The sequence below is a fragment of the Salvelinus namaycush genome, unplaced genomic scaffold (assembly GCF_016432855.1).
Source record: "Salvelinus namaycush isolate Seneca unplaced genomic scaffold, SaNama_1.0 Scaffold873, whole genome shotgun sequence".
NCBI lineage: Eukaryota > Metazoa > Chordata > Actinopteri > Salmoniformes > Salmonidae > Salvelinus > Salvelinus namaycush.
In genome coordinates, this window is record NW_024061612.1 from 27,054 (window position 1) to 42,833 (window position 15,780).

At 40.6% G+C, this 15,780-nt stretch overlaps 1 protein-coding gene across 1 annotated transcript; it reads left to right on the top strand.

Annotated features, from left to right (window-relative positions):
• The first annotated feature begins 689 nt into the window (after positions 1–689).
• Positions 690–2,367, top strand: LOC120043119 (mucin-5AC-like). The gene is made up of 5 exons (XM_038987840.1): positions 690–740; positions 1,035–1,206; positions 1,438–1,685; positions 1,900–2,083; positions 2,171–2,367. The coding sequence occupies exons 1-5, from the start codon at positions 690–692 to the stop codon at positions 2,365–2,367; spliced, it is 852 nt and encodes a 283-aa protein (XP_038843768.1).
• The last annotated feature ends 13,413 nt before the right edge of the window (positions 2,368–15,780 follow it).

A 15,780-nucleotide genomic window follows, 5' to 3' on the forward strand; every position in this document is an offset into this window, starting at 1 on the left:
TGGTGAAGAAAAATGTGTGTGGTCAGACTGGATCAACCTTGGTCAGCCAACATCAGGCTCTGAAGGTGGAGATAATGAATCCATTAAGAACATCATTGCTGCTGGTTATCACATTTGCTCAGCTCCAGAGGCAGTTGAATGTAGAGCAAAACAATACCCTGGACTTCAGATCTCTCAGCTTGGCCAAGACGTGACTTGCAATCCATCCGTTGGACTGATATGTCAAAACAATATGCAAGGTCTTCAGCAAAAGTGCTTCGATTACGAGATTCGAGTGAAATGTTGTCAATGTGGAACAACAACACACATCCCAACCACCACAACGACAACAGTTCCTCGCACCAGTACTCCCACACCCACTACTACAACCTTAACGTCAACAGTTCCACCTACAACAACAACTCTGCCACCCACCACAACTATTATTTCTACAACTTTTGCTGTAATAACTGGTGGAACAACGAAACCATCGATTCTAACCACATTACCCCTTAATTGTTCTTTTTGCCATTTCAATCATACTGATTTCCTCATTGGTAAGTTTTACTTTTCACCTTTCCAAGTTTTAAACCTTTTGTACTATTATTTCAGCTGTTAGTGATGTTCAATTTATATGTAATTTTACATGTTAATTTGGAAACTTGCTTAATGATTACACCTCATATTACTTTCAGGCTCAATTGTCTACAATGTCTCTGACCATGATGGATGGTGCTACATTGGTCTCTGCAACAAGACTTGTAAAGTAGAAACACTTTTGACCAGATGTGGTACACCAACTACCCCAGTTACTCCTACTACACCAACCACTTCACAGTCCCCAACAACAACAGTACCACATGTAACATATCCACATAAGAAAAACTGTAGCCATGACCATCCTCCAAGACAGGTATTTACTCTGCTATAGATAATAACTTTTGTTGAAACATTCCATAGGAATTATTATTTACAAAGGGATGATTATATTACAAAAATAATTGAATGATTTTAAAGACATTTCCTGTAGATCTAATATTTTTCTGTATTTGTAGAATGGTGACAGCTGGATACATAACCAGTGCACCAACGGAACATGCGCCAACGGGAAAGTTATTTATGAGCATGTACATTGTGAGACTCCGAAGCCTATAGCATGTGAAAATAACTATCCTCCAATCAAAGTGTATGACGAATCTGGATGCTGTTTCCACTATGAGTGTCAATGTAAGTTTACCCCCCCCCAAAGAAAATATATATGTTTATTCTTTGTGTCACAAAATCCACTTTAGAAATTATTCTTTCTCTTTGACTTGTTTATGTTTATCTAATAATTACCAGCAGTAAATGTATATGAATGTCTAACATTGGAAAACGTTCAGCACAGCACCATTCATTTTGCATAAAACATTCCACATCCGTGTCCTTTTAAATGCTAATCATTCTCTTCTTACAAAGGTATCTGCTATGGTTGGGGAGACCCTCACTATATCACCTTTGATGGAACATACTATGGCTTCCAAGGAAATTGTTCTTATGTCTTGGTCAAAGAAATCCTGCCAAAGTACAACTTCAGTGTTGTAATCGACAATTACTATTGTGATGCCCCAGATGGACTTTCCTGTCCTCAGTCTCTGACAATTTATTATCAATCTTACGAGATATTCATGACCAAGAAGGACGTTGATGGAGTTTTCACAAGTCTGGTAATTAAAATATCTCAAATACTGTATGTTCAAGACATTTTCAGTCGTTTTTCATTTAAGAGGGATTAGCTTTTGATTAGCTTAGATATTGATTAGCTTCCATTTAAGATTTATATACTTCCTTTATGTATTAGATATAGGATACAGTTCTAGAATACTATTGGGTATACAAATATTGAATTATTGTAACCATCTCTTAATATTTTTGTACTAGATTTATGTAAACCAGCAACGCATCATCCCAGCATATGAGACCAAGGACTTCCGCATCACAGACAACGGAATTGAGACTCTTTTAGTCATACCAGCAATTAATGCCAAGGTGTCTTTCACTGGTCTTATGTTTAGCATATACCTGCCCTGGGACAAGTTCAGTGGCAACACTGAGGGACAGTGTGGTGAGTACAGGTGTTTAACCGTCACTCTGTTACAATGATTACCCCATGATGTCTCATTGTCTAACAATAGTTTTCAATCTTATTCAGGTACATGTGACAACAACCGGACAGATGACTGCCGCTTGCCAAATGGGACTATCGATTCATCTTGTCCAGACATGGCACACCAATGGCATGTTGCTGACCACAATAACAGTCAGTGCACACCACCACCACCAGAGCCGACACCAACACAACCACGAGACTGCGATCCACCCATTTGTCATCTCATTCAAAGCAAGTAAGTAGCAATTAGTATTCACAATAAATCTCCTCTGTAGTATTGATAACCTCTCAATCAGAATCATCTCAGTGAAAACAATAACTTGACATACTAAAACACGGCAATCATTTGACAAAGCCTGATGACAAAACAAAGTGAATTATCATATTTAAGTATCTACTCTAACTGAAGCGTGACATCTTTTCAAGGGTCTTTGAGAGTTGCCATAAGATAATCCCCTACGAGCCATTCCTTGTGGCATGTATCTTTGATGTGTGTTATATGGATGATGTTACCATTGGCTGCACCAGCTTGCAGACCTATGGTGATGCATGTGCACAAGCAGGAGTCTGTATTGAGTGGAGAAATTATACAAATGGACAATGTGGTAAGTAGGTCACTCCTCAAGACCATAAAGCTCAGATAGCCTCTCTATGATGTAGCTTATTGGTTATTAACCTTTTTATCTCACCCGCTACAGACTTCACATGTGAGAAACCCAAGGTTTATAATGCCTGCGGTCCACAAGTTGAACCAACCTGTAATGCCTGGTATGTATAATGCTGTTGTTGTTCAGTGGATGGGTATAATGATGGGGGAAAGTCTTTCAGCTATTGAAACTTTTTTTAAATATCTCTGCAGGTACAATTTCAAATTCATCCAGACTCAAAATGAGTTCAGTGTCATGGGAGATATACAATTGGAGGGATGTTATTGTCCCCCTGGGACCACTCTTTTGAGTTCCAGCTCAAACTACTGTATCCCCAGCTGTGGTAAGAATGGTCAAATAACAGCATTGTATAATGAGGGTGTGGTGACTTACAGTATGGTGCTGTGATAGTAACCCTACATCCTGCTGACGTTCACTTTGGGAAGCACAAAGTGTTTTAATTGTTAGTTGCTACTGTAGTGGTCTTTTGAAAGCTGGTTTAGCTTTTTGTATAACAAACAAAAAATATCCACAGCATTTTTCACAGATACTTCAATTGTGCGGGTTTTGGTTAATTTTGATTGATATTGATTTTATTAAGTGCTTCCGGTATATAAAATGCATTATCAAAATGAAGTTGTGGAATGTATTTCAATGACTTAGTTTTTTTAATGTCTTTTTTTCTCTTTGGTTCATCAGATATTTGCCCATTGCCAAATGGAGAATGGAAAGAGGTAAAATTGTGTTTGAATTTCACTCACAGGTTTAAGCAGGGAAGAGAAACTATTCATTTCTGATATACACATTAACTTAAGGATCGGCGTCCCATCAACGGGACAGTTGTAATTCATGCAGCGCGTTATGTCAAGATCGCAGATTTTAGAGAAACAACAAACGTTGGTAAATAGAAGTGTCTTATACATAGTGTCTTATTAAATTCTTGTTAATATAACTGCACTGTCCAATTTACAGTAGCCATTACTGCCAAAAAATGCCATGCAGTTGTTTTAGGAGAGCTCCTAACAACAAAACACTTTTTCACCGTGATAGGTTTGATAAATTCACCTCTGAAGGTAAAATGAATACTTACATTCTAAAATCTTGCTCTGATTTGCCATCCAAAGGGTCCCAGAGATAACATGAAGTGTCGTTTTGTTAAATAAAATCATTTTTCATATCCTAAAAAGGTTCATATAGCATGCACAATCTATTTTGTATTTCCACTCGTTCAATTTGCAAAGAAAGGAGTCTGTGAAAATCTCACCTTAAACGTTGTTTCAACGAGTAAAATCACATTCGTATGTATTCCTCAGAGATCCTAGAAGGTAACACGACTTCACTATATCATTAGGGGTGTAGTATATCCTATAGAACACCATATTTGGTCAGAGAGCGACGCCTTCATGGCACGCCGATGACTCGGGCGGCCATCACTTGAACGACTGTATCTTTGTCAAATAAGCACCAATCGTGGTCAAACAAAGCTAGCTAGATATCCAATGAGCTGGGCTTAACGGGAGTATCCGGAAACCATGTATATGTCGTAAACTGTTGCTACTAACCTTGTACGACAGCATGCCTTTTCATTTTTGACAACAATTTTAAGGATTTTCAGACTTATGAAGTTATGAAAACTGGTTGTTTTGCAAATGTTGAACTTAAAATATTGCTACTAATACTTGGAAAGCTAAATCAAAGTCCAAGTATACAGATTTGATGATATTCTTGCAGAATTTTTTTATATGAATGTGAATGTCTCCTTCGCGTTTTGCCCAAATGTACCTGGGGACTTCACACTAAAAGTATTGTAGTTCCCTCATACTTCAAGTTTTCCATCTGTAACTTTGCACATACACTGCTGCCATCTTGTGGACACTATTAGAATTACAACCAGGGTGATGGCTAGAACAGTGACCTTTCACTCACAAAGATGGTGGTAGAATTTTTATTTTATTTTTTTATTTCTATTTTCTTCTACCAGATCTATTGTGTTATATTCTCCTACATTCAGTTCACATTTCCACACACTTCAAATTGTTTCCTTTCAAATGGTACCAAAAATATGCATATCCTTGCTTCAGGGCCTGAGCTACAGGCAGTTAGATTTGAGTATGTAATTTAGGCGAAAATTGAAAAAAAAGGGTAATGTGGCTTGTATTTCACTTTTGACAATCATGTATAGTAATGTATGCAATAATAATAATTATAATAATAATAATGTATTACAATTCTATAGCGCTTTCATAGAACCTCAAAGCGCTTCAGTAATTTATAATTCCACACACTGAATGATTGAACTTTGCACTGGTAGTGTCCATACAAACCTTAGTGTACTTAAATTGTTCCTCATTGCAGGCTAGTGAGACCTGGGTGAGCAACTGCCAGAAGTGTATGTGTGACCAGTACAGTCTGGAAATCCAGTGCCAGCCTGTGGCATGCCAACCTCAGCCTCCTCTCACCTGTGACCAGGAGGGCCAAATTAAGGTCGTAGAAACCGTTGACTGTTGTAAAAAGGACAAATGTGGTGAGTGACTTGTTTGGATAATGTGCTTTATATGTGGGCTTTTTAACATCTCGGTAAAAACATTAACATTTTTGGTGATTACCTAATATATCCAACCACTGTGGCCATTCGCAAAGTTTTTAAAACAATCGTTTTTTCTTTCCAAACAGAGTGTGATGTCACACGATGCTCTACTTCCAAGATAACTTGCCCAGTCGGATTCGAGACAGAGGCAACTATGGGAGTCTGCTGCCTAACTTATCAATGCAGTGAGTTTGCGTCTGCATGTGCTTGAGTGTGCGTGTACAGTATTTGTGCATATCCTAGAAATCCCAACATGTTAGTTGCAGTATTAAATGATTATCCATGTTCTTTGCCCCACAGTGCCAAAGGATGTCTGTGTGTTTAACAACACTGAATATCAGGTGAGAATGCATTCTATGCTATTTTCATTTTGGCCAGTCCCACCACTTCTAAATTATCAACTTAATAAAAGAGGACAACGTTATTTTACTTGCATACATGAATTAAAAAACAAGTTAAACTAAGCAAATACCTCCTTTAAGCAAGTAGAGGCCTCTATCAGGGTGCCAACAATATTTTTTGGTCAATCCATGTATGAGATTAGATAGGACAAAAAAAGTGTCTCAATTCATAGATTTTCCATAGAAATATTGTATTTTCTCATTCCAGCCTGGTGCCAATGTTCCTGAGGACAAGTGTAAGAATTGTGTGTGTGGTGACAGTGTGGATGCGCAAACCCATCTACATATCATTGAGTGTCATCCTACTGAATGTGACACTCACTGCCAGCAGGTAAGTGATCTCCATTGACACATCGACACCCTTTGACCTCATTATGTAATTCAACATACTTAGTGTAATGTGAGTTCTTATCCATGTCAAAATATTATAATAACACTGATTCCTCTGTGTCCACTATTGGGCTACTACTGGATAAGTGTAATTACTAGTGAGTTACCAGGATCACACATTGGGATAAGAGAGATCATGTCCACATCATAAAGGTTTTCTCCTCTCTGGTCTGTCTTCTTCCTTTCAGGGCTATGATCATCAAGCCGTTCCTGGGCAGTGTTGTGGGAAGTGTGTACAGACAAGCTGTGTGGTTATGCTGCCAGATAACACCACACACACTATTCAGGTAAAATAGCATCAAGCCGCATTAGTTATCTCTCACAGATTCACAAATTGTATTTTTATTTTTACAATTCGTAAAACATATCCGTCCTATTTCACTTGATTATTTAAAAACAACATGTCATTTTACTGTAGTAATAAAGTGTTATGCAAAATAACTATCTTAGCAATGATACAGTATATCGTATATATTTTGAAGAATCTCCTGTTGATATCGTTCATATTCTCACCTCTACAGCCTGGTTCCGTCTGGATACCATCTGGAGACAAGTGTCTCAAGTATGAGTGCGTAAAGATTATGGACCAACTCATCCCAATCGAGGCTAAGACTGTGTGCCCTGACTTCTACCCAGAAGACTGCGTACCCGTGAGTTACAATAACCATCTGGCAAATTATCTGGGTCCGGGAAACTGGCCCATTTAAAAACAACTGGACAATGTGCAAAATCATATTCGTGAAATAAAGTTTAAACATGCCCAGTCACTCAGACTAAGGCCTGTTGCTTAATATAGTATACCTACTGTGTATTTATGTGAGGTTATTAACACCTGTTGCTTAAAGTGAACAATGCAAGAACACTGAACTGAAAAACATGTGGAGACAGTTTGGTAAACGCTACGTCAGTGACTTAAAAATGTTCTTGTTTTTTCTTCCATTTTCTTGTTTTTAAGGGAACTCAAGTCATTGCTCCAGATGGTTGCTGCCGTGTCTGTGAGTGTCTTTTTAACACCATCCTTTTTGATAGACATTTGTAAATCATTCTTGCCCTTTATCAGGCATTGGGAAAAATGTTTTAGCTATTGCCATGGTCCTCAGGATGATTAACGTTAATTAGTTTGAAAGTTGTGTCACTTTTGTGTGCAGGTATTCCAATAAGTAAGCCATGCAACGTGACAAAGAGCAAAGTGTACCTGGACAGCAATGGCTGCAAGTCTGCAAACAAGGTGGAAGTGACAACATGCAGTGGATCCTGTGTCACCTATGTCATGTGAGTATTTTGATCATTCCTGAAATATTTCAGGAACACTAACACATTATTCCTCCCAATAAAACAGAATTGGGCTGCCTGTCTAAATGCAAACTACAAATTATATTTTCAGTAATATGTTATGTTACAATGGCTGTGTTTACAAAGGCAGCCCAATTCTGATATTTTTCCCAATTATTGTCCAAAGAGCTCATCTGATTGGTCAAAAGATCAGAATTAGGCAGCCTGTGTAAATGCAGCCAATGTTATATAATTACAACTGCTACCATCAGTACTTCCACATAATGACATCGCCTCTCCTTTCTGTTTTCAGGTATTCTCTTGAGGCCAACATGATGGAGCGCTCTTGTACCTGCTGTCGGGAAGAATCCACTACCAAGAAGGAAGTAGAGATGATCTGCCCAGACGGGTCAAAGTTCAACCATTCCTACATCCACATCAATAAATGTGGCTGCCAGAGGACAGAGTGTGTGACCCCAGAGGCGACCCAGGTCACAAGGTCACGACGCAGGAGAAGATGAATGACTCTTTACTACCATCTCTTTACTGCCTAGATTACTTTTCTATTTATGTTCAACTTGTTCACTTTCCTGCAAAGTAGTCTGCTAAACGTAGGAGAAATAGTTTCAGATTCTTATTCAATTTTTATTTTAGCCAAAATAAAGTTGGCAATAGGCTATGCATATATACCACATTCTTGTTTTCATTCCTTTAGAAATTCAGTTGAGAAATATGTGATTGCAGACACGCAGTTCAACAATGACTTATCCTCTTCCAGACAAACAACCACAATTCAAAGTGTCAAACACTTTTTTTATTTGAGATGGTGTTAGGTTAGAGAAACGGATCAGTAATCAGAAGGCTGCTGGTTTCAGATCCCTGGCACCACTTCCTACTGTTGTTCTTGAGCAATGCACTTAGTTAACCTCTACATATCTCCAGGGGCAGCACTGGGGCTGACACTGTGCTCCTCCCTATACAGTACTAAAGACACATTTTCCACTTTGATGGGCTAATAAAGTAATCAAATATTTGTCCTAACTCATCTCTCATATTAAATAAAGTATACAAAATAGAAACTATATTGTCCGGGCAATAATTGTCCTTTGGCTTCACCGAAAATGAAAATCAGATCATTTAATTTTAACTGTACCAAGTGTACAAAGTACAAAATGTACAAAATGCAAAGGGAAATACATGGGGCATGTGTGATTATATAAAACAAAGGGAAATACATGGGACGTGTGATTATATAAAACAAACACAGTATAATTATGCACTTAAACAATTTCTTTCAAATTATTTTGACAGTGTTTGTCAAACTGCGTGAACAGAAATGGAAAAGTTCCCACCTTAGTTGGAGGGAATTATAGACCTCTTTTGCTATTATAACCAGTCCTCTGTTACAGATTACTAATCTTACTGATGTTGTAGCTTCACAACAATCAGACAAAAAGTGGATCAATATACTCATTCAAATTAGAACTAATATTGCAGAAAAGAGCACTCTGCCTGCTTTATAGCATGATCATGTTATACTGACTTGTCTACAACTGGCATAACAAGTGTTGGTGTCCAAAGGGATATTTTGCTGACAGCTTTTGTTTAGTTGAGGCTTCAATGGCTCTTTAAAATGAGAAATTCTCTCTACAGTTTCTTGAAACCTTTTACCTGAAACAGAATGGTGGATAATGGAATAATGGGCTCTTCAATAGACCACCACAGTCAAAGCATTTGACAAACATAAAATCAATTTCAATCAAAGTCAGTGTTGTGCCACTTGCTATGGACAGGACATGACAGATACTTAGAAGATTATGCATTGAAGTGTCATAGTGTCACAGTGTAATGTCACAAATTGTAATTAGATCAATAATTGTATTGACTCTGAATCAACTGTAACGGCTGTCTTCGGGTGAAAGAGAGGAGGACCAAAATGCAGCGTGATGATAATCCATATTTTAATAGGCTACTTAAACAACGAACAAAAACAACAAACTGACAGAAAGAACCGAAGACGCTACAGTCCCGAACTAGTGAACACACGAACAGGAACAATCACCCACAAAACACACTACAAAACAGGCTACCTAAATATGGTTCCCAATCAGAGACAATGACTAACACCTGCCTCTGATTGAGAACCATATCAGGCCAAACAAGAAACCCCACATAGAAACAGACAACATAGATCATACCCTCCCAACTCACGTCCTGACCAACTAAATAAAGACTAAACAAAGGAAAATAAGGTCAGAAACGTGTCATCAACATTGAAAGTCCCACCTAAGAAGGTAAACAATATTCCTGTGAGATAAAAAAGTATGCAGTAGAACAGGTAGGATCAACTTAATAGGGAACCCATTGCCCAAAGGCCATAATACTAGGACTGTTTATTAGTTTTACCCAGCTCCAGGCACTGTATATTTGCTGCCAAGTCATCAAAAAAGGAACTCTGAGCTCATATGTCATATATGTGACATAATTAGACCAGGGACAGTAAAATACCCATGAAATAATATAATGGTCAAATAAATAACTAATGTAGTTTTTTATTAAACATACAGTAGTGTTGTTGGGGAACTTCTCTTTACTAGCCTATATAGCCAATAAAACAGTAACATATGTTGCTCAACTGTGTGCTCCACACTGGATAGTTAATTATGATTCATTTCTCCCACTCTATTCAACATGTTTTAATATTACACTTACTTTTACATAAAGGTTCCTGTTTCAACCTACCTCAATCTAACCTGTAGTTACACTTAACATTAAGCTGGCACCCATAAATCATCACAGTTTGTTTGAGTTATTCAGAGTGCTCATCAACTTGCTCTGTATAATATTACTTCTGTATGCTGAATTGAGTTTACTCTCAACCTCAATCTATTTACCCAGAGCTTGTGTAATAATGGTTCTATAAAAAACCAAGTATAGCTATGATGATAGAAAAGCCAAATATGTAACACAGAGCTGCTAAAATCATCAAACATTGTTGAAGCCTTTGGGTAAGGTTGAACCGCACACAGCCTCTGGCAAGACCTAGGTGGGGATGGGTGGGGAAGGATGGATAGGCTATTCAGTGAAGGCTTTGTTAGGAAAGAAACCACCTGGGGTGTAGACACAAGGGCATATGCCATAGCCTAGGCGGTGTGAAAGACATTTAAAGGTTGGGCCAATTATCAGTCATAAATCAGTCAATAGCATTTTGGAAGAGTGCCCTAGGTACGGTAGTGAGGTTTGAGCTCTGTCTGAATTCCAGACTGACCACTATGAATATTCCATTGTCCAATGTAAAGATGGGTCAGATACAAAAAGTACAAAAAGTACTAACCGACAAACCTGCAACAGATTCTTCCCTTTAGCAGGTGAATGTAGACATGATCATATACAGATATGATCATTTCACACATAGGTTGGCTCTGTCAGCAATGGATCATACATTTCTGTTAGGCAAGTTAGATGATTGACTTAATAAGAAAAGGCAATTCTTCAACAAATGTTAATCAACTGACAGTACAATATTTAATGTCATGTGTTACATTCATAGCAGGAAAACCAAGCAGGATTTGGCTTGGTTTGAACACAGAACTGCTTAAATGAAGGAAACATCAACATAAAGTATCCTAATAGGGAGTTGGACCACCATGAGCTGCCAGAACCGCTTCAATGCACCTTGGCATAGATTCTACAAGTGTCTGGAACTTTATTGGAGTGATGCAACACCATTCTTCCATGACAAATTCCATAATTTGGTGTTTTGTTGATGGTGGTGGAAAATGCTGTCTGAGGCTACACTCTAGAATCTCCCACAAGTGCTCAATTGGGTTGAGATCTGTTGACTGACACACACACATACACACATGACCTTAAGCATGGTGGAATGTTAATTGCTTAATTAACTCAGGAACCACACCTTTTTGGAAGCACCTGCTTTCATTATACTTTGTGTCCCTCATTTACTCAAGCGTTTCCATTATTTTGGCAGTTACCTGTACAATGGTGATAAAATTAATTAGTGTCAATGTAAAATGAAATATAGAAAGGTATTGTCACGCCTACTCCCCCTCTCCCGCTCCGGTGCTCGACGTCGCCGGTTTACTAACCACCGGTCCTGGCAACCCATCATTATGCACACCTGGACTTCATCACTACCTTGATTACTTCCCCTTTATCTACTACTCTATAGCCTCACTCATCATTCAGTATTGGTTTTGTTTTCTTGTCCAGGCGCTGCTCTTGTTTTACATCATAGCATGGTCATTATTATTAATGAACCTTTCAGTGATACCCATCCCGGATCCGGGAGCATCCTCATCAAAAAAGCTGACTAGCGTAGCCTAGCCTAACGGGACAGGGATATCATATAATATAATTTCATGAAATCACAAGTCCAATACAGCAAATGAAAGATAAACATCTTGTGAATCCAGCCATCATTTCCGATTTTTAAAATGTTTTACAGCGAAAACACAATATGTATTTATATTAGCTAACCACAATAGCCAAACACACAACGGCATGTTTTCACCATGTTTCCACCGCATAGGTAGCTTTCACAAAACCCAGAAATAGAGATAAAATGAATCACTAACCTTGAACAACTTCATCAGATGACAGTCTTATAACATCATGTTATACAATACATTTATGTTTTGTTCGAAAATGTGCATATTTAGAGCTGCAAATCGTGGTTATACATTGTGAATACGTAGGAACAATTCACCAAAATCTCCGGAGATATTTTGGACAGTCACCTAATTTAACCAAAGAACTCATCATAAACTTTACATAAAAATACTTGTTGTATGGCAAATGAAAGATACACTGGTTCTTAATGCAACCGCTGTGTTAGATTTAAAAAAATAACTTTACAACAACATACAGCATGCATTATTGTGAGACAGCGCTCACCTATTCTCTGCCATGTTGGAGCCAACGTATTACACAGAAATACGAAATAACATCATAAATATTCTCTTACTTTTGCTGATCTTCAATCAGAATGTTGTGCAAGGAGTCCTAGGTCCAGATTAAATCGTTGTTTGGTTTAAGAATGTCCATTTCTTCTGTCGAATTAGCAACTTTGGCTAGCCATGTGGAGGGCACATGTCCAAAAACGGTTAGCGCATGGAACGAAAAATTCCAAAAGTCCCAATAAACGTTGAATAAACTGGTCAAACTCGGTTGAAAAATCCTACTTTATGATGTTTTTCTCATATGTATCAAATAAAATCAGAGCCGGAGCAATTCGTAGTGTATACGAACGCTTTTCAGAAGACAATGTGAGGTTCCCCGGCGCGCAGATGAAAACTGACAAAAGAGCAGACCTGTCACTCCAAAAGCTCTTATTCGGCCTCACATCAAGCTAGACACCCCATTCAACCTTCTACTACCTGTTGACATCTAGAGGAAGGCGTATGAAGTGCATACAGATCCATAAATAAAAGCCAGTTGAATAAGCAGGCCCTGACACAGAGCCTCATTTTCAGAATTTTCACTTCCTGTATGGAAGTTTGCTGCCAAATGAGTTCTGTTTTACTCACAGATATAATTCAAACAGTTTTAGAAACTTCAGAGTGTTTTCTATCCAAAAGTAATAATAATATGCATATTGTATGATCTAGAACAGAGTACGAGGCCGTTTAATTTGGGCACGATTTTTCCCAAAGTGAAAACAGCGCCCCCCTATTCACAAGAAGTTTTAAACTCACCAATTGCACCTGCTTCCTGACTCCCTGCATCTCCGTTACAGAATACTGCCTCAGCAAATGGAAGCAGCAGGTATTCAAGACCTCTCCCAGATGGTCGGTAAACAGGGACACCTACTTCGCCAACACCACGACCAGATGGCGCCACTGGGAATGGCTATGGATGAGGTCCTCTGTGTTCTTCAACGCCTTGACATTACCCAAGGGGTGTCATCTCCAACTAGCGGAGGATTCTCTACCATGAGTCGACCCAGCAAGCTACTACGCCAGCCTATCCATCAGTCCGCCCAGGTCAGCGATGGCCGATTGTCCCTCCCGGACAAATATGACGGGACTCCATCTAAATCCTGTGGCTTTCTATTCCAGTGCTCCCTCTATATCGGCCATCAGACGGGAGCCCCCATCACCGAGAGGTCCAAGGTTGCCACGGTTATTTCCCTGTTGACCGGACGGGCGTTGGAGTGGGCTACAACCATCTGGGAGAAGATGAGCTGGGTTCCTATGAGAGGTTCATGGCTCTGTTCAGGGGTGTCTTCGATCATCCACCGGAGGGTAGAGAGGGTGGTGACCTCCTACTCCAACTACAGCAGGATGGCCAGATCGCTGCGGAGTACCCCCTCACTTTCCGGACAGCGGAAACATCCAGAGGATGGAATGAGCCGGCGCTCCACACCCTATTCAGAAGAGGACTGCGCGAAGAGATCCAGACAGAGTTGGCCTGCCAAGACGACACCCTCTCCTTGGATGCATTCATCACGATGGCCAGCCGTCTGGATAACCTCCTTTGGGAGCGTCGAAAGCTCCATTGCCTCTCTCCTTCCTCCATTGACCATTCTGAGTCAGAGCCTGAACCAATGGAGGTAGGGGCATACGCCTCCCCGCGGCTGAGTGACACCATCGGAGACAGCTTTGGGTCTGTCCCTATTACGGTCAGGAGGGGCACTAGCTTCAACAGTGTCCGGTATGTTCCAACCCGGGGTTCACGAGAGCAGAGGGACAGCACCGTGATCATCTGTCTCCTGGGTTAGGAGTGAGTATTCCATCACTTTCTGCCAAACCCTTTCTAGTATTGATTTCACTGGCTGCCTGTCCCTCGTGTGCTGTTTCTACAGCTCTAGTGGACTCTTGCCTCCTCCCTGAACATCACCTCATATCTGCTTTCCTCTCCTTTTCCGGTTCAAGTGCTGGATCGTGGACCACTGGGATCCGGGACTATCACACACATCACATCACAGCACCACTCACCCTCACCGATGACCTGCTTTCCCTTCCCCTGTGGTTCCACGTCGGTAGAGAGTCCTGTGGTTGCCCTTCAGCCCAACATCCCAGAGGTATACCAAGACCTTCGGGAGGTTTTCTCCAAGACCTGTGCCATCTGTCTCCCTCCTCATTGCCCCTGGGACTGTGCCATTGATCTGTATGCAAGCTCTGCGCCTCCGTGCAGCCGCATCTACCCTCTGTCGGTGGCTGAAACCAAAGCTATGGAGGCGTATATCCATGAGGCTCCAACAGAGTTTCATTCGCAGTCCTTCTTTTTCATGGCCAAGAAGGATGGTGGGTTATGCTCATGCATTGATTACAGAGGTCTGAATTCCATCACCACAAAGTACCGCTACCCTCTCCCGTTGGTGCTCGCCACGATCAAACAACTCTTTACCAAATTGGACCTGCTGAGTGCCTACAATCAGTGATCCATCAGTGTTCCAGGCATTCGTCAACGAGGTGTTCTGAGACATGCTCAGATGCCAGGTGGTCGTGTATATCGATGACATCCTGGTCTACTCGGCTAACTTGGAGGATCACATCGCTCAAGTCCAAGTAGTCCTGGAACGCCTCCTGGCCAACCACCTGTATGTCAAAGCGAAGTACCAATTCCATCAGGAGTCTCCTTTTTAGATTACCAGATCGGCCTGCAAGGAGTGGTGGATGGTAAGAAGGTCGATGCTGTCAGGTCATGGCCAGTCCTAACCACCATAAAGGGGTTACAACGGATTTTGGGGTATGCCAACTTTACTGCTGTTTCATTAAGAACTTTAGCTCTATCGCCTCTCCTCAAGGGTGGTCCCCGTAAGTTGGGGTGGAGTAATGCAGCCAACGAAACCTTCCACCTACTGAAGGGACGTTTCACCTCCGCCCGTTGCTCAGATCATACACTGCCCTTCGTGGTAGAGGTGGACACTTCAGAAGTGGATGTGGGGGCTGTCCTGTCCCAATGACAAGGTCATCACAGAAATTGTATCCATGTGCATATTACTCAAAGAAAATGTCTCTTGCAAAGAGGAACTATGATGTTGGAGATCGGGACCACCTGGAGGTGAAGTTGGCATTAGAGGAGGGGATACACTGGCTGGAGGGCGCCAAGGATTTCTCATCCTCACTGACCATCGGCACCTGGAATACATACGGACAGCGAGGCGGCTGAACCCGCGACAAGCAAGGTGGGCGCTTTTTTTCACTAGAGTCGACTTCACTCTGACGTATTTCCCAGCTTCAAAGAACATCAAAGCCAATGCCTTGTCCCTTCTCTACGATTCGGGAGAGGTTCCTGTCCTGAGTGCACCCATAATTCCGCCCTCTTGAGTCGTAGGCCCCGTGCTCTGGGACATAGATGTAGACATTCGCCAGGCCATGGAAATGGAATCTG